The sequence below is a fragment of the Bombus fervidus genome, chromosome 10 (genome assembly GCF_041682495.2).
Source record: "Bombus fervidus isolate BK054 chromosome 10, iyBomFerv1, whole genome shotgun sequence".
Taxonomy (NCBI): Eukaryota; Metazoa; Arthropoda; class Insecta; order Hymenoptera; family Apidae; genus Bombus; species Bombus fervidus.
In genome coordinates this window covers 10,596,608-10,616,114 of record NC_091526.1, presented here as the reverse complement: position 1 = coordinate 10,616,114, position 19,507 = coordinate 10,596,608, and the positions used below count along the sequence as shown (strand labels likewise).

The window sequence follows — 19,507 nt, the reverse complement described above, 5'->3', positions numbered from 1 at the left end:
TTCCCCCGTGTGCCTAAAGAAAGAACGGCCGAAATGCAAATTGTGACAGCAAAGTTATGTGCACCGTGGAATTAATGACTTTCTCGGATCGGCTCTTAATAGGCCGTTATGCACTTCCAGTCTGTCGTACGCGTGCACGAATTCGTTAAGCGTCGGCCGGCCGATTCTAACGAAATTGAATTATATCCGCGAAACGAGAACAAACTACGATAGAATCCAAGCTGGAAGCGAGACAAAACTGTTAACTCTCTGTTAATTATCGCGGTTAATTACGATTATTATACTTTGGATATCTCATACTTTGTTAGAGTGGCTTGCGAAAGCGTTTGAACGTTCATCGTGGAAGATTTCTACGTACACTATTTTATACGTTTCATAAGAAACATTTTGAGAAATTAACATTGCAATGAGACGCGTGTGACTTTTAACGCGAACGAAATTCTACTGTACATCTAATCGCAGGTAGAACAATGAGGACGATCGTGTTCGCGGTTTGCCCGCTGGATAATCGTCGTCGACCGTCGCTCTTAATTTACGTTATCTTGGCCGTCATCTTGCCGATCCACGTATCAGCCGAATCTCAAAAGAACGAACACGGAAACACGTACGTGAGGAGATCGAACCCAGGATTGTCGAAGAACATGGAGGAATCGAAAATTTCCATTGTCGACGACGAGAACAAGGATTCGAAGGTAAGTGAATCGACTGGTTCTCCGGTGGAGCGACTAAGTGAGTAAATTCGTGGTGCGATCTCCACCTGCTGATGGAGACAACAGGGATAGATTCTTAAAGAGCAAAAGGAAAGATCCGTGTCCAGCGATGGATAACCGAAAGGACGAGTGTCTGCTGATAGCATAGCAGAACGCGGTCGACGTGGCAAACTCTGGACGACAGGCGTTTCCTTTCGGACGCGTTTTAATATCTCAAGCATTAATTTCTTTTCGTGGAAAACACACTGGCCGTCTTGCTTTGTCTTCTCGCGTCTCTGCTCTGTCTCTCCTGTTCCCTCCATGGCCGATTCGTCCTTACGCCGGATGACAAAATGACAAAGGGGTGGTCGCCCCGGGCCAGCGATATTACCGTTTCCGTTTCGGAACTATGCGAACTGTCTACAGCCCTCCAGCCCGCGTATCCAGGCCGAAAACGTCTCGTGATTGATTATGCTCGCCGTACTTTTGGCTCCTCTGCCGCCCTCCACGGAACGCGATTGATGGAGAGCTTGCGAGAGGAACACCGCTCGGCAAACGATCTAGATATCGTTAGTACGTCTTTCAGGAGAGGAGACACGCTGGCCTAAACTTTCGTTAAAATACAACGCCGCGACCTAAATGTTTCGGTAAAATCGAAGCTGGATTTTGTGGCTCGAAATGAGAGGTAAATTAAGAACAAGTTGTCCGAGTTGGCTATACGTTAATATTTTACAATTCAATGGTAAAATTTGTTCAGAATAATTATCTTGTATACTATACGGACACTGTTAGTCTTTAATGTATTCGGGGTGTTCCAAAAGTTTCTTTCGTTTTACGAGGAAATAATTTTTCGTTTTACATTATTTTATCGAATTACGTATGATCCATTTAGTTCGAATGGAACAAAATTCAATTAACATTCAATCATATACAAGAACGAATCACCTGTTTCTTTTCTTTTTAAATTGAATATCAATAGCCCTACACACCTGCTCGACCAATGAGATTGAGAAATGGATAGAAAACGACATTGACCAGTCTAATTTCCGAGAGACTCGCGTGCAACTAAGAAAGCAATGGAAGTGAAATATCTATCTATATCGAAATCCATCGTCCAGGAGTTTCAACAATTTTCAAGCAATCGCGGCCGAACGTTAAAGCTCAGTTGCACGGGACGAAACCGATAACAGAAACGCGTAATCCCGGTAGGTTGCAAATGGAAGGGAGGGACCTCCATAACGTTCAACAAGTGATCATAGGGAAGTATCCTGTTTCATTTGGAGACCGCGACGAGAATGATTAAAGATACCGGAGAGGATTTCAGCGAACGAGAACAACAACGAAATTTCTGCGACGTTCCACGGGCAAACAGTCGTTTCTGACAAAAGAAAGAAAAGAAGAAAGAAAAAAAAAAAAAAACGAAGGCGTAGGGCAAAGTATATTAAAACGGGACTTCATTAAAGTCCGCCGGAACATAGGAGTAACGAGAAAAAGAGAAAAACATGGTGAGAAACGAAGAGTGGAAAAAACGGACAGAGGTTGAGCATAGCAGCCGCAGATGTCGAGCTCGGTCGCGGAGGGAACTGAAAGAGGAAGATGGCGAGTGTTTATTTAGTTAAATGCCGCGCGTAATTGGGTGTAAGACTTTTTTGTTCGGTGTCGAGGCGACGGTCGTAGCGCTGTACGAAAAGGGCCAACTCCGGCTCTGGTAGGACAGCACAGGGTGACGGCAAACCCCTAGCGTTTCCACGGCCGAGCTTTCCACCCCTTTTTCCGCGTGCTGGCAGCCACCTGATGGCTGGCTGGCACAAGGGCCCGCCGGGAATGAGATGCAGATTGCCAGAGGCCACTTCAGCCGCTAGAGGGAGTGAATTTTTAATAACACCGTGCCCGTATCCGCGGCCCCGCGCACGTTTCTCCACGTAGAATCCCATTGTCTTGGCTGCGTCTCGCACGCGCTGGCAAAAGGACGAGAGTCGTACGATGCGTAACGGAAAGCGCACCCGGTATTATTATAGGAGGAGAATTGTCAGCGACAAGACACGCCACCACGAGAGACCACAGCGGGTAGAACGTAGAACGTCGCTTTCGTCGACGTTAAATAAAGCTTAACGCACTAGCTCTTAACGGTGGTATAGTCGGGATAATGGTATGATAGAAATACTGCTAGGAACACGGGGCCAATTCAACAAGCTCACGCCTACGTTCATGCATTATCATTCTTTTTCAAGTTTATTTGCTTTTCCTCTTTTTATCGACAATTCTTCTTTCTTTTTCTCGCTTGCTATCGCAAAACCTGTAGTTCACTTATAGTGGAGTTCGGCATGCGTAGGTTTTACCGTATACGGTTTTTTCTCAATTTTGTATTGCATGTTTTGGAAAACATTGGTAAATAGTCGAAAATAGGAACAGTATCTTGTAATAAATTTCTGTTGACGCTTCGATACTGCGGTATGTTAATGGAATAGAAAATAAGAATCGATCCTAGTCTACTCTCATGCAGACTTTTCCAGTTACTATAATTGATCTCGCAGGCGAAATCTAGCGATGGTCAGCGAGACGAAGATTCGGCTAAATCCATAGACGAGAACAGTCCAGCATTAAATAAGTTCCTACAAGATGTTCTGAAGGCTCAAACCGATTTAAAGTGGATAGATCAAGCACTGCGTGATGTTAATCGCGAGAAGGATTGGGAGAAGTGAGTTAACTAATGAAAATCACTAACCGATATTTAATACCTCGCGAATACTGAATTAAACATCTGCGAAGGAACAGTCAAAATGTTAATAAATTACGCGAGAAAAGAGGCTTCAGCGAGAACTACGAAACTACACGCCAGTTGAATAGAAATACGTACAGAGATGAAAATCCTCTAGAACTTTCCCAGAGATTGCGTTTTGGTAATGACATGACGTTCAAGAGGAACGTCGATCTCGATGACGTCGATGCGTATGAAAAGGGGTATCGTATTTCCGTTATTCAAATATTCCAACAAGGAGAACCCGGTGAATGATAAAAATCATGCCATGTCTTGAAAGTTACAAATCCGAATGAACAATTTTTTGAAAATATCACTTTCTTACGCAATTTTCGTAAAAAGCTGATTTCTTCGACGAAATTTTCTCGCAGACTCATAGGCCTCGAGACGCAGCGCAATTTTTATTTCAACTACTTCCGATATCTTTTGTCGATTTATAAGCGTTTGCATAGAAGAACCGGCTTAAATAGGCCGGATAAAAGGGTTGATCTCTCCCTTAAAGTAATAGATGAACATTTGCGCCAAGTTACATCAAAATCGGCGTGTATCAGTCACCGGGATTTCCTCGTAAGTATGATCGGTCCTGTATTAAAAGCATCTGCGCGATTCTTGTAGAAAGAAAAAAAAAGAGGTTCATCTTTCTCCCGCCTATGACAAAGGAACGATAGACGATCAGATTCGGAAAAAATGGTCCAAGACGAAGGATCTTTGTTCTCTGAGCGACTGGCTGAACTCGTACAAAAACTCCGGAAACGAAAAGGATAAATTTGAGGATCGATGGATCCACGATTACGACGCCAGTCAAAGAAATAAACTTAGTACGATCTAATTTCGATGTATTTGGTTATCCTGGAAGGTTCCACGGGTTTAAGACGTTCAAGCTGAGAGAACGCGAATGTGAATTTGAATGTTGAGTTTTAATGTTTTTGTTTAAAATTTGCTCGCCGGCTAAAAATCAACCAGTCACTGTTTTAAACGAAAATGTGTAACGTTCAGTTGTAACTAAGTTGCGACCTCTTTGGAAAGTGTGTACCTAAAATGTGTAGCAAAAAGTAAGCGATCAGTATACTAGTTTTATTTTTTTAATTTTATTACTGACAGGGCTCGTCATAGTACAAAACATTGTCATTTCCTCGTGACGAGTGAAAAATAGCTGACTGATTAAAATAAAACACGGCAGTAGCTACGACAATTTTCAGGATGACCTACTATCGATTTTGACTTTGAACAACTGAAACGATAAAAAATTAAATAGATTCTTTGGACGGTGACAAAGAAGCAAACACGAAAGCGGGTAGCGCGTTGATCGTGAGAAATCAACGAGCCGAAACGAAGAAGGACGAGGCGACGTCGCTGGAATCTCTCAGAGAAACGATATTAGAACTAAAAAAAAGCCTGAACGAGACTGAGAAAAAACGGCGCGAGAATTCCAAAAATTCGGATACTTGGAGTATTAAAGAAAAGCAGAGTAACAAGCAGGAACAGAAGAAGCGAACTGCTGGTGGAAGAAACAACTACGAAAAAAGTGAAAACGACGACGAAAGTATAAAAAAAAACGTTTTAATTTAATAAACACGTGCTTGAGAAGCAGGTAGAAAGAAAGTTAGCTTAAAATGTTGCATCCTTTCAGGAAACTTCGGCTGGTGGGAAAGTCTAGGAGCAGAAAGGTTGAATTTAAAAAAGCGTGAGCCAAGCACCGAGGATCTTGATGAGAAGAATGCTCATCTGAAAGTGTGGAGAACGAAGAGGACTGGAGTTAATAACGACGATGGTAACCCGAAACTCTTTCATAGAGCGGGGTTTGGGGACCCGTACCTTGAACAGGACACGCTAAAAGAGCTTCATGACCGTAAAAGACGTAGCAAAGGAACGCCGTCAGATGAGAAACGTCATTTAAACGAAGCTCAGGATGGAAACAAGTCGGCAGCTGATGAGAAAAATTCCATAAAAATATCAAAGACATCTGGCTGCGGCGTCGCGGATGCTTCCGTTAAAATAGAATCTTTGTCGAATGATTTGCAAGCAAGGAACGCTTTCGAACGTGAGAGCGAATTAACGAATAATCCGGCAGATACCGCGGCTTCCGACGTCTCAAAGGCGGCCACGGGTGAGAGTAAAAACACGGAAACAGGCGGAAATTGCGAACAATCGGATCTATCGCGGGAAAATCAGAACGCGATGGAAAACAAGTTGATGAGGAACAAAGAAAAGGGTGAAAGTCCCGAGGGAAATTCTTTGCAAACCTTCGAATCCACGACGAATGAACTGCAGGCTGCTTCGTCTACCGAAACCTCGAATCAAGAAAATGTCGGCTCGAGCAAGGGAGAACAGGTGATCAAAGTCTTTGAACCTCAGAGGCATTTGCGCGAAAACAACGAACGCACAAAAGAAGTCGAAGAAACCGACGACGAGCACGAAGAATTGTCTCCGCAGGTGAAGAGGTCTGCCAAAGATTCAGGAAATATTAATATCCTGGTCAAGTCAGAAAACAAGAATCTGATCGAGTTCAGTAACGCGGATGGCGATAAAAAATTACCGAACGGTGGTCAATCGCCGTTTGTGTTGAATATAGTTGACGTGAAGAAGAAGACGATCGTGGAGAACGAAGAGAAACCTGGAAAATCGGTTTCGATGCTTTACAACATAAAGTTACACAAGTCACAGGTCGATAAGCCTGTCGAAGGTGCGAATAAACGAGATGCAGAGCCGAGAAACGACGAAGTTCCGTTTGGTAGCGTGGTGCTTGATTTTCAGAAGAATAAACTTAAGGAAGTGCCATACGAAGACACGCCCGCGTCTACGAACACGATGAAAGAAAGGAACGTGGATGAGAAACGACTTGAGAACTCTGCAGACCTCGACAAAGGATCGGAACAAAGCGGCGTCAATGAAGAAGGAACTCGAAACTGGTTCGGAGAGGCAGCTCGTAATCAGATGGCTATGAACGTCGATCACGGTGCAGCTGAGAAATGTAATGACCTAGGCGGAAAGGATAAATTTACGAACGCAGAGGGGCGGTTTAACGATAATAAAGAGAAGGGAGACTCCGTTCAGGGATCTAATAAGGAGGCAGAGCCGAACGGAGAGAATAAAGAAGGAAGAAATAAGAAATATAGAGAAATATTCATAATGACCAATGGAATAGATGATAGGATAATGAATGATAAATATGGTCAGAGAAGAATATTGCAATATATGGAGTACTCTAACGACGATGTCGAAGATACCGATGCGAATTACAGCGACAAAGAGGAAGAGGAAAATCAACATCAGGCTGCCGCAGGTAAAACTGTTGTCGAGCTTTTGTTTCGTACTTTTGTCGTCACGTATATTTATTTTTTCGCTTAGTTTCTATAATTGTCAAATTTCAAAGAAAGTTTGAAAAAGTTGATAAACTACAAACTTCTTTAACATTTATTTGTACGACAAAATAACACGTACGTTAATTTAATTACGATTTTTCCGTAATATTTACACAACCTCCTGTAACGAGCCAAATGATTGAACGTAGATCGACTCGGTCGACCGAGAAGTATCTAACGTAAACGCTGTTTAAACGAAAAGGAAATTGATACCAGAAGAAGAAAAACAGGAATTAAACGTTTATGGATTATTTTCAGAAAAAAGCGATGCAGCACCGCGAAGGAAAGAACGAGCCGCGTACAGCGACAAAAAGAAAGATAAAGTGAATCTGTTGATTAAAGAGAAAATCGACAAAAAGAAAAAACCTCGTCAGAGAAAAAGACGTAATCCAAGTGTAATCGAATACTACGATTACGATAGCGACCTCGAGCAGCAGGATCACGAGTCGTTGTCACCGACAAGCGAGCAACAGCGAAGTAAAAACAATTATCAAGACAAGAGCGCCATCGAATTCGACGCGGGACCTGGTAATCACGCGTGCACTTCCCCATCGAAAAACTAACGACAAAACTGCTAAAATCTTATGTAGTAAAGTTTCGACAGATTTCCAATAATCCACTCAAATCATCGATTCGATGTCACCAGGTTAGGCTATGAGTTAAGGTGAATGCGTGTTTTGACGAATACGTCGCAGCAATTAAACACGAAGATCTCAGCAGAAGAATATAGTAAATCGAACTTTTCATGTTCACGGAGGAACACTTTTTAAATTGAATATGTTGTCAGAAGTTTTATATAGCAAACTGCACTTTCTCTATACGATTTTAATAACAAATATATGTAAATCTTTGCCACTTCCTTGAATATTTCACAGATATTTTTTTTTTTTTTTTGTATAATATATTTGTTGTATTTTTATAAATACAAAGAGATACAAGCTAAAAGTATTTAATAACAGATTTTTACGTAGCGTTTACCTACATACATTTCAGATGTTTTATTCGTCACAGAGCACGCATTCGCTGTACCTATAGTCGCGCGAGAGCTCATGTCTCTTTTCGTCGTGTCGTAGTTGGAGACCAGGAGGGCAGCGTAAAATGTAGACCATCTATGACGGAAATCAAGAACGAACAAGACGAGGCGATACGGAAGGAGATAAAACAGAAGGAAAAAACGGGGAACACAGTGCCGATACAGCAATTCCTTAATCCGGCTGGAATAGAAAAGAACGTAACGAAGAAATCAGCGGCGGCGTTATCGACGAAAGCTAAATTCGCGGAAGAGGAAGGATCCTCCAGCAACCAACGACTGGGATCAAGGTGAAGACAACGTGAACAGCATTAGTCGCGAGAGGTCAGCGGTAAATTCCCGAACGAAAAATAGTACGATCTATCAAATAAATGACACTGACCTGCGTGATAGTGATATAGCTACGCGAGAAACTTTTAAGCTCAAGTAGTGATCTTAGTATGTGGATAGGTTAAACGAACCGGTGGAGGGAAACGAAGACAAGTTTTTAGACGCTGACACGAATAACGAAATGATACTAAATCCGGCAAAGTATATTCTCAAAGTGGATACAAATTCGGATCCCGGAGCAATCGACGATTTCTGCGATGATATCCAATATCTGGATGAAAAGTATGCTATCCTAATTGGCCCTAGAAATTTCTTCGTCTCGGTATCGTTTAACTTTGATTTTAGTCGTCCGAACGCTTCGTTACAGCATTCGTTTTGTACAGTATTCTCTGTTATAAATATTTTATTCGCGTGTCCGCTAGAAAAGAAATAGCGCCTGACAACGTGGAACCACTGTACGAAGAGTTAAAAAAAATATACGACTGGAACGAGGACGAGACAAAAGTAAAACCTCGAATAAAGGGAGATCAGAGGATGTATCACGAATCTTACGACAAAGTAGATTCCATCGATAGAATAGCGGGCGAACCGTTTAAAGATCAAGTCGAGCCTCCGCAAGTCCACGATGATCCAACTAAAACATTCGGTAAACGTTGCTGAATCAAATTCCATCGCATAGAATCGGCGCGACTTATGACGTCGATTATGTTCGATTTTGCCGTTCAGTTTCCAGCCCCAACTTATCGCCTCTTTTGCTCGTTTACACTGGATCAGGGAAATCCGAAATTGGCGAAAGAACGTATCCAGCCGTATCATCTGGCCGGCGCGAAAGCCACGCCGCGAACGTTTCCCGAAGTAATTATTTTGCTCTTAAAAGCACAGACGATATGTTTAAAGGCGGGTCGGAGCAAAGTAACAGCACCGGAGAAAAATTACGAGGACCTAGCGCTATCGGAACGACCGGTGAATGGCAAACACAAAAGGTAAAAAACGAGTAAAATCTAAGCATTTCCAATAAATTATTGGCCCGACTTACTTTCTTTCGCTCTATAAACCTTGAATCACAGGTGAGCGGAGTGAGAAACGGCGGGGCCAAAGGAAAAGATGCCGTGAGCTGGTCATTAACGGGCCAGAAGCAATATATTGACACAGATTCGCGTTCTCCTTACGAGAACCGTAAATATCTGGAATCACAGGTTCCACGTGGATGGGAACACGTCCAAAATATAGATCGCGTGAAACAGACGATCGTTAGCTCTAAGGACCTGCATGAATCTTTTGTCGAGCCCCTGGAATGGATCGACGATTTCGACAAAGACATAAGGGTCAGACTCAGCAGAAGCTTGAAAACCGTCGATTCGAACACGCTTGCATATATTGAATCCAGTACAACGAAATATGAAAAGAGTCCGGTTAATGGTTTCATCGATAGGGCTCCGATTGAAAATGGAACGACGTTAAAGACCGAAGATTCCAAGGTTGCTCTCGTTACCCATCCGCCTTTAGATATTCAACAATTATTTCAAGATGATAGAAGAACGAAAAGAGAAGTTGGCACTCTTTATGATACGTATGACGATGACGAGGATCGACGTAATCGCGATTCCGAGAGAATGGACTATGATCTATATTCGAGCGATAAAGAAAAGACGAGCGACAATTTTCAGCTATTAAACTCGTACGATGACACAGATGATGAGAATCAGGAGCTATTTAACTCGAAGGATGTTGAAGAGTATGACTATCTGGACGATGACGAGGACGATTACGGCGGCATTGTTAGAAACGCAGATTCAAAAAGAAAAGAACATGCCGTTAAGAAGAAGAGTTATGGGAAAGCGTTAAAAAAAAAGAAAAAGGAAGGCCATGCCGCTAAGTCGAATAAGAATCGCAGAAAACGAAGACATCGCAAGAACAAAAAGATGACAACAAAAAAACGTGGTAAAAAACATAAGAAAGGTACGTCGAAGAATGGAAATCGTCATACTAACATTAAAAAAAGCAAGATCACACAGGACGAAGAGAAAGCTCATAACGAAGGGAAGAAACATCACGATAGAATTAAGGAAGAGGATGTAAGTAATCGATTGAGATTTCTTTTTAAGTACGAACGATATAACAAGACAGCGTGTAATTTAATTAAAAAAAAAAAAAGGCTCGTCGATAACATTTTAGACAATGAATTTAGACAACGATATCCAGAGGAAAAAATTCTCCACGCTTTTGGTAGCTGATAACGTGGAAGACGAATCGCAGATGGATTCGGCTCTTCACGGTGAACTTGCTGCAAAGATCGTGGAACAAATTTTCGACCAGGTATTCAATATTTTCTACCGCAATAGACACGCGCAATCTATTTATTATATTTCCATGAAATCATCAGATACAAAAGAACGAGGACCTGAAGGTATCGTTAGGCCCAGGTCTTTATCACAAACACAAAGCTAGAGACACCATGGCAGCTGACAAATCGTATCGTCAGACCAACGATGACGACGAGGTAGATTCCTAATATTTTTGTAATAATTCCCTTTAACACCTTGCAAACGCTTTATGCGTTTTACTCTGACAGATCAAACATACGCAAGAGTTGTTGAATAGGATCATGCTGCTTCTTAATCGACTGATCTTCGACGAGGTTCAGAGAAAGACTTGCATTTCTCTGCCATCCGATTTGCTCGAGTTCTTGGACTGGATGTTAGAAGTGAATCCGCAAACAAATTTATTAGAACAAGTAACGCGTATTCTATTCGGATCTGACTTTACAAGTTAAATATTTCATGTCAAACGCTCGTTTACATCCAACATTCTCGATCGAACTTCGTTTCAGCCACCAGCGTTACCATTGATACACGAGCAAGATAAAGATCATTTTCCACGGGACAAGTTCCTCTTTCAAAGTTTCCCAAACGAGCAACTCGAAGCTGAGATTAGCGAATTGTACGCAAAGATTCGATTGATAAAAAGTCTGATAAAGGAATACAGTAGTCTGGCAGAAGACGATAAGGCGAAAATTAAATCAATCCAGGAGTATCTGGTTAGATTCTTAACTCTGGCGTCTCACTCGACTGAGAATCGAATGCCCATCGCTACTCTACGCTATTCTTAACCCTATTGCATCTTTCTCGACGCAATCGAGTTTATTATCTTTAAAAAATGATTTAGATCTCAGAGAAATATGGAAGAAGTGGTCGTTGATGTATCGATTTTACGGGAAAAAATGTTTTTTTACGATTGAAAGTCTTTTTATACGTTGGAATTTTTGGAATACGTTGGAAAACTCGAAATTTTCACCGTTATATGGCTAGTTTGTCCATTATTTCAGGCGAAGCAGCTAGATTTGATGCTGGAATATATTGAAGTGAAAGAGGAAGCTGAAAAAAACGGGAAATCTGCAAATGGAATAGCAGAAGGGAAAGGTGGGAAAAGCATTCTTCAGTATCAAGTAGGAATGAGTAACGCGAGTAATGCAAGTTATTCGACGAGGCCAGATAGTTTTTCGCCTTTAATGAACACGCCGAATCTCTTGAAACTGAGCAGCACGAACTTGCTCGCGAACGAACAACTTTTTCAAGAAAGTAAATTCCGTAACTTTGCGACGATTATACGATTTAATGTCGATTATTTCTATCTATAAACAGCCTTTATACGCTTTAGACAGAATTGACGGTGCTCGCAAAGGGAAAAGACTAACCAGGAGCTTGCATAAACATACAAAGCATAATAAAATGTCAAGAAAGCGTAAAAACCGGAAAAGGAAGCACGGTAGGCATCGCAAAGGTGCAAGTACTATTGATCAGTCGCGACATAAGGACACTATGCATAAAGCTGCAGCTCTGCGTCAAAAACGTGAATATCTGGGCAAAGCCTTTTGGGATTCTTTCGATTCAGGATACGAGGAACCTTTAATTTACGATTCTATGGATATGGTGAACGTGGAATCGAATGCGGACGGTATACGAGTGGTTAAGAAAGAGGGAAAGCTCAAAGACAAGGATGATAAAAAGTATGTGTCACATCGATATGACATAATTGGTAGATCGTAGATGATTATGTAATTCTATAGTTTTACGAACGTAATTAGAGAAATGAAATGGAGATTTATTCGTGAGAGACATGCTGTGCAGTTTTGCCTTTTGTCATCGGTATCGCGCTCAATATCGTGATTAATTTATATTCGATAGATTAAACTGAATTAATATGTTTCTTTTGAATTAAATTTCCATTTATTTTGCACGCTAAAAATAAAAGCAACGAAACGAGATACAACGTCGAAAGAATGAAACTTACCATAATTGCGTAAACACCCGCGGTTCAATAATTAGCGAAACGTTAAATAACTTGTATTATTGTGATTTTATTTTTACATAAGTACAGTGCTCGATCTTGGAAAGAAAAGGCGACAAACGATTTGAAAAGAGATAACACAAACAATCAGAAAGAGAGTACTATACTCGAAGGAGATACATCAAAATCTCTTGCTAACGTCCAGTCTCAAGAACGAAAGGATTCTAGCGAAGAAGACAAAGGTAACCTTGCAAAGATCGATAGAACTCATAAATCCGTAAAGTCATCTTTTTCATCGGGTATTATAGAATCTACATTTTAATAAAGTATGTAAGTATACTATTGGAAATTATTAGGGGATCGATTTTATAGAAAAGATTTTTTTAAAACATTAAAAATCCTCTTCTTGTGAAATTTACACGTACAAAGTTAAAAAATTACTGGATTTAGAGACGAACAAGATTAAAAGTCAACCTTTATCGCAGTTACGTATGAGTAAAATACTTAATAAAACCTGTAAGATTTCTTTGCTCTGGTTTGCTTGATTGATGCAACAGAATCGATCGAAACGACGATCCTTTAATCGTCATTTCGAAAAGTGTATTTGTCAATGTATTTTGTTGCATTTATTACACGCATCTTTGTATCAGACTCGATGGAAGAACCGATAACAGGCAAGGATCAACTAGAAGATGAGATATTGCTGCTCAATAAGCGACAAGCTTGGAAAAAGAAGAACGAACAACAACTGGAAGAAGTTGCTTTCGGTGAAGATATGAGGAAATCATCGAAAGACAAAGAGCTGTACGAAAAATTGACCGAGATCGATAAGAAAATAAACGATGTGGATAAGACGGAAAGGAAAAATTGCAGTGTTAAGGATTACACGACGAATAATCCAAACAGCTGTAATTTATCAAACGAGGACAAGCTGAGGATGCTCGAAGAGAAGATAAATGTTTATGCGGATAATGAGCGAGAGGAGAAAGCGAGAGGTAAAAAGTGAAGGTGGAAGAGAAAGTTGCGAGAAGCCGAAGAAGTTGACAAGTTCACTAAGAATGAACTACCCGCGATAAATTGCAAGATAAAGTGAAACGTTAAAGAGACGGACGTTAAAGAAGAACTTGGAGTTCGAAGAACAAACGACAAGGATGATGCACTACAAGAGATTATGCAATTATATGGTAAATTTGCCAAGTTCTTTCGCAATACTATAATAAAGTTCCGTAAGGAAGTTCCTCGAAAAAGTTTTCTTTTCATTTGACGAAGATAAGAAGATGACACAGCGCTAAGAGAAACGATTAGTCAAAGAAGATAGAAGATCAAACATTACGCTAACTCATCGCAAATGCAATAATAACGTGCACGACATAGTATTTAATTTTACACTTGTACGATATCATATTTAGAATAAATTTTATTAATAACAATTATCACGTTCGATAATTATTCTTCCACGTATGTACATTGATCAACTATGGAAGAAGACAGTATCTTTTAAAGAAGACATATCGTCCATTTACGTATTTCCCAACTGATACGTAACATTGCAAAGTGATATACATATTTTTATATATACAGTTACTCGCTAAAGTATACTAATTTTTTACTATATACGTATTTACAGTAAATATTTTCTAACTTTTGTATACACTTTCAAATTGATTTCAAGTTTTATCAACACGATTATGACTCTTTTTTTTTTTATTGTGTCTCATTACGGTACTAGAAAAATTTCAAAATGTTTTATCTAACGCACGTAATTTCCATATTCAAATTTTACTAACATTTACTACGGTAAGTATCGAAATATTTTTATCAGCCTCTCTGAATTCTTAGCTGTATTTTTGTTCTTTGCGGCCTCTCAGCAGTTTCATTTAATTATATAACGCGTATATAAATAAAGCAATAACTAGACTACAATAGTGGACATTTATAGGTGGAGTAATTGTATTTGCGACACAATAGTGCTCAGCTGCGTAATATCGCGGCGAACCGGGATAGGTTCGCGTCGTTGCTTGACAGCGGGCGTCTAAATAATTTCATCAGATACATCGATCGCCGATGAGCTTTATCGTAATTGACACATTCGCTCTATCTGGCCGACAGGCGAGCCTGTGAAACCTCGTAAATCGTCCTGTCGTTGCGATGAACCCGACGGCCTCTCGTATGTTTGCACACGCGTACAACGCCCGTGTTAATCTATGTACGAAAACTGCTTAAAGCCGGCGATTACTATCACCTAATTGCTCTCTAAGAACAGATACGATTAATCAAGCAATAAACCCGTTCTGAATCAACAACATCATACCTTACCTTAAAGCGATCTTCTCTCTAGTTTACATTTATGCAACAGAAATTTAAATTAGTAGAATTTCAGGTATTTTGTTATAGGTAACAAAGTCTTTAGAATTTCATCTTCAATTTAAGGCTGAAGGGCGAGTGAGAATTCGCTTCGTCTTAACTTAAGATACATTTATAGAGTAAATTTTCGTCCCTTGTGACATAATCTTACAATTTCCTGCTTCTACAAATTTTGATTAAGGCCAGATATTTTACTGATTTACTGACTTTTTTACTTTCCTAACTTTTACCGCTTTACATTTACTTTACAACTTTTTTTATTAAAGAAGATATTAAAGACAAAATTCGACAAAGCGTATAAAGGAAACTAATTGTGTACGTTTAATAAATACCTCCGTAAGGAATACGATCGAGTTAACACCGTCGCGTCTATTTGCAAACCAAATAGTATTTCTCTATCGTCAAAAAATTTCTCAAATTTCAGTAGAACGTGAAAGAATCTCTCCGTTCAATTTTCTTAAAGCCTCAAAGGTATCTACCTATCGAAACAGAAGCTAGACTGGGATACCATAAATCCAATTGTAAGAGAGTTCAAACACTTTGATAACCGCGCGTCCGACAATCCCAAGCAATGTTCCTCGATCATTTTCCTAATTCTTCCTAAACTTCGTAAGATTTGGGGAAAAAAGCGAATAACGAAACTTGGCTACCTGTTTCAACGATTTCATAATCCGGCTAGATCTAGCGTGAGACCGACGGCAAAACTGATTAAATCTTGCCAAGGAGGAAAGGAGTATATCTCATCGCGTTTGCTCGTACCTACTTTCTCTCTCTCTCTCTCTCTCGCCATCTCCGAAACTCGCGATAGAAAAGAAGAAGAAAAGTATGCATTCTCTGGTCTCCCGGGGCACGAAATATCTCGAAAGTTTCCTCGTAAAGTAAGTCCACGCAGCGGAATTCCCCCGGGCCAATTAAATTCCCGAAATCGGACGCGCTCGCTTATGCAGGCAAGGGCAAGGTGGAATACGCAAAAGGGAGAGAATCTAACCCCGTGGTTGGCGAACGTTATTACTTATTCGACTCAAGGATTTTAAGGGCGGCCGACACGCGGATTTATTTAGATATTCCAACGGTGAGCATCTGCTCGAGGTTCGACTGGATCTCGTCTGGCGTGCGTTTTCCTCGTCGTTTTCGCTCTTCTTTCGACCCGCATTAATATACACGGAGAACCGGCGTGTCTGCGATCGTACGGAAACCCCAGCTATTTTTACATAACATTAAGTTGTTCGTGTAACGGAGTGCCGGCCCTCAGTCGTACCGACGCTTTGGGTCACTAATGGGGGTTAAAACGCAGAGGCACAGCTACGACACCAGACGCGTAGACGCATCGAGAGAAATTTCACCGATCGACTTCCACCCTCTTCGACCGAACCACTTGCCCTTGCACGAGAAACTCTTTGGATCCGACGCGCGTCAAATTATTTATTATTATTTGTTTCGTGTACAGGACAAAATCAGAAACTTGCTCGCTCGTAAAATTGCGTGAAAACACGTTTTACCTTTACATACCACAACGTTGCAATAGATTTATCGAAACCAAGATCATCGGTATCGAATGTTCGATTTTTCTAATTTAGTAAAATGTACGTGTGTTTTCAATGATATTAATATGTAAGTGTATCGAGACAAAGACACATAGTGTTAAATATATTTATTTATCTCGCTGCATTACTTTCATTTCAATCAACTGTGCGTGACATATCAAAGGCTCGGTAGTCTCAACGTTCAAGCAAGTCTAGCGTTGAAATTCTTGCATGGTGTATTGGAAAGCTGCCGCTTGTACAATTGATACGTGTAATTAAAATCATTGCCAAATTGGCGACTCGCGTCTGCAGAAAGAATCCGTGGATTTCGTGGTATCGGAACAGGTACGTTCGATGCGACGTGCAGAAAAATTTTTAATGACGAGGAGAACCGTGATGTATTAATGTGGAGCTCGCTGGCTTTTAAAGGCGACTGATAGAATTTCACGCTGACGAAGAATGGAAGAACGACGGTGAACAATCATAAAAATGGAGGCACAGTTTCAAGTGAACATTCGGGATGTTCGGTGGCTGCGATAAGTACACATTGTTCGACGCATTGCACGGCGACGTCGGAGCTATCGTTAGTCACGCTTAACCACGTTTTTCGACGACGATCCCCGTCGACGACCTCAATTTAGTGGCAACGATCGATCGATGACCGGAGTCAAATGCAAATCGCAGTCTCTTAATTGGAAAATGAATTCGACTACGGAGCACGATTATTCGCGAGAGCAGGACCGTCGGTGGAAACTAGTTTCAATACCCGTCGTACGCGTCGTTTACGCCAATTGTTTCGAGATGCAGAATTGTCCCGAGGCCCCGGATTAACTGGGTTTTACGGTCACGTCATTTAAGGAAACATTTTCGGCGTTTAGTACTCGTAACTTTGTACTCGTGCTATCCGCTAAACAAACTTGAGGCTTTTGTATGTTGAATCACCAAGCCCATGAAAATAGTACGTTTCAGTTCCTTCGTTTTTACAATGTTTAAACAAGATTGCTTTTAGCAAAATTAACCTCCGAATTTTTCAAACCAGAAAATCTTAGTCTCCCGTGAAGAGGTACTTTCTAGAAATAAGTTTCTGCTTGTAAATATTCTTTGAAATTTATACGATTGTCGTAGCCTTCTCGCATAATTGTACTAAATATAAGTAGAATCTTACGAGCCACAAAAATTTATCTGGAGAATAGAATAACACGAAATTGTACCGATAACAATTGTTCGATTTTGCGTATTTGTAATAAGATTTTGTCTTGTACCTCGTATCTCTCGCAAAATCTCCAAACTTCTTACATAGAGTAAGTTTTATAATTTACAAAATGCAATGTTTACATTGCCATATAATTCTATAAACAGACAAAACTATTTCACAATTTCGGTACATGACAAAACTCGTTATCTCTTGAACTATTTATATTGCTCTTAAAAAACCGATACATTATGAAAGATATTTTTTGCCGTGTCATCTTCATCCATCGAAAGAAAGCTAAAAGAACGCTAAGAATAAGGAAGAAACAAGGGAAAAAACGACGGAAGAAAGGGGAGGCAGAGGTACGGAATGAAAATCGTGATGAAGAGAGAGAGAGAGAGAGAGAAGTGGGTGGTGGTTGGTCGTTGGGACAGGGTCTGGCACGCACCCCCGAATGACAGATGGTATTTTCGCGTATCATGATCGCGGCTAGGATAGTTTCCTATATCGTGGAATATACAGCCCCGGCCTGGCATCGTCGACATGTCGATAGCAGGCCTCGCCGTGCGATACATCCACCGATATCCCCGTACCATGAGTATCCGCGGTCCATCCCCTTCGTTCGACCGCTAAATGGCCCAGCGGAGCCACCCCCATGGTGCTCAATTATTGATACTTACCCCTCGTGCCGCCTCGCATTTCCCCGGCTGCATGTTCCCGATGCGTTGCGTCCTTCGATCCTCTGTATGCGAGCGCATCTCCCTGCGACGAAAGATCAGCAAGCCAAAGTCGAAAACTCATCTGGAAAGATATAAACGTAAATGAATTTCGATTTCGTGGAATTTTTCATTTTCGCGCCGCTTTTCAGTCGCAGTTTCCTTTTCTAGATAGACTGCGAATCTTTTTGATCGATGCAGAGGCGTGAAAAATATGTATAAAATATACAAAATATAATACTCGTTGGAGTATTTAATAAGCGAAATAAATATGTACGTAGACGTTGTTCAAAGAATATAAATTAGCGTAAGAAATATCGTCAAGTACGTAATATTTCGCGAGTACGCGATACTCGACGTGGCGAAATTTTCTACTTCGATATTGAAATTCTTCTTAGTGTTCGTTGAACCTTGTCTTAATTAGCACAAGTGAGAAAATAGATCGCTACCTATCTATACGAAGGATCGAAAGTTTGGAAAGTGGTAGGAGTTCGGGAGTTCGTAAATCGAAATGAAGAGAGGGGAAGGGCTGAGAACCGCTGTTGGTCGCAATGGCCTCGATTAACCGTTTGACCGGCTAGAGCGAGTGGTCAACGTTTTCCAGGCGTCCAGCTCGCCCTATTAGATCTACAGGAAGCCTGGAACAGATATCCGGAGGTGGACGTACCGTTTCAATGTTTCTTTGCATCGAATTCTGAAGCTGGTCTGTTCCACAAGGGAAAGATCGACCAGAGAGAGAGAGAGAGACAGAGACAGAAAGAGAGAGAAAGAGAGAGGGAAAAAAGAGGAAAGTGCTGTCCACTGATTAAAAGTTTTCTGTTCGACATCGTGGTCGTTCCTTCGCCGAGGCTGGCTCGATGTGAGATTAATCGTGGCTTCTTCGACCAAACCGTAGAAACCAAAAACCGATATCGGTGCGAATAAAGCGAAAAGAACAGAGAGAAAGGAATAAATGGAAGGAAGAAGAAGGAAAGGAAGAAAGGAAAAATGCAAACGAATCGGATGGATGGCATTGAAAATATAATCTAGCCCACGGTCTTTCCGTAAACTTTAAGACATTCGTCTATTCGAGGCTCGTTCGTCAAGCGAGTCGAGGAAAACGAAAAGAAAAGAAGCAGCCTCCATAAAGCGATCGGGAAGACCCTCGCCCTTACACCCATAGACGCGAGGCCGCGTCTCTCCTCTAAGTGTATTAGACTCGCGTTTCGGGTCGTGGAAGAAGCTGTGCGGGGGGTTTGGGTGTAAGCCGGAGGACG

At 41.0% G+C, this 19,507-nt stretch overlaps 3 protein-coding genes across 3 annotated transcripts; all 3 read left to right on the top strand.

Moving 5' to 3' along the window:
• Positions 1–470: 470 nt before the first annotated feature.
• Positions 471–7,379, top strand: LOC139991672 (uncharacterized). The gene is made up of 6 exons (XM_072011935.1): positions 471–692; positions 3,224–3,387; positions 3,459–3,694; positions 4,703–4,990; positions 5,078–6,730; positions 7,068–7,379. The coding sequence occupies exons 1-6, from the start codon at positions 471–473 to the stop codon at positions 7,370–7,372; spliced, it is 2,868 nt and encodes a 955-aa protein (XP_071868036.1). The 3' UTR covers positions 7,373–7,379.
• Positions 7,380–7,920: 541 nt separating this feature from the next.
• On the top strand, positions 7,921–10,754 carry LOC139991671 (uncharacterized). The gene is made up of 6 exons (XM_072011934.1): positions 7,921–8,129; positions 8,290–8,451; positions 8,592–8,815; positions 8,896–8,968; positions 9,176–10,244; positions 10,345–10,754. Exons 1-6 carry the CDS (start codon positions 7,921–7,923, stop codon positions 10,615–10,617), a joined length of 2,010 nt encoding a protein of 669 aa, XP_071868035.1. The 3' UTR covers positions 10,618–10,754.
• LOC139991670 (uncharacterized) lies at positions 10,625–12,301 on the top strand. Its single transcript, XM_072011933.1, is given in 4 exon segments — positions 10,625–10,669; positions 10,742–11,206; positions 11,495–11,563; positions 11,609–12,301. Coding segments are annotated over 4 exon segments (777 nt in total). The 3' UTR covers positions 11,807–12,301.
• Positions 12,302–19,507: the final 7,206 nt, after the last annotated feature.

Coding starts and splice junctions, on each gene's coding strand:
- LOC139991672 (XM_072011935.1), top strand. CDS start 471: ATGAGGACGATCGTGTTCGCGGTTTGCCCGCTGGATAATCGTCGTCGA. Junction 693..3,223: donor ACGAGAACAAGGATTCGAAG/GTAAGTGAATCG, acceptor TTGATCTCGCAG/GCGAAATCTAGCGATGGTCA. Junction 4,991..5,077: donor AAGTGAAAACGACGACGAAA/GTATAAAAAAAA, acceptor GCATCCTTTCAG/GAAACTTCGGCTGGTGGGAA.
- LOC139991671 (XM_072011934.1), top strand. CDS start 7,921: ATGACGGAAATCAAGAACGAACAAGACGAGGCGATACGGAAGGAGATA. Junction 8,452..8,591: donor ATCCAATATCTGGATGAAAA/GTATGCTATCCT, acceptor CGTGTCCGCTAG/AAAAGAAATAGCGCCTGACA. Junction 8,969..9,175: donor TCCGAAATTGGCGAAAGAAC/GTATCCAGCCGT, acceptor GTAAAATCTAAG/CATTTCCAATAAATTATTGG.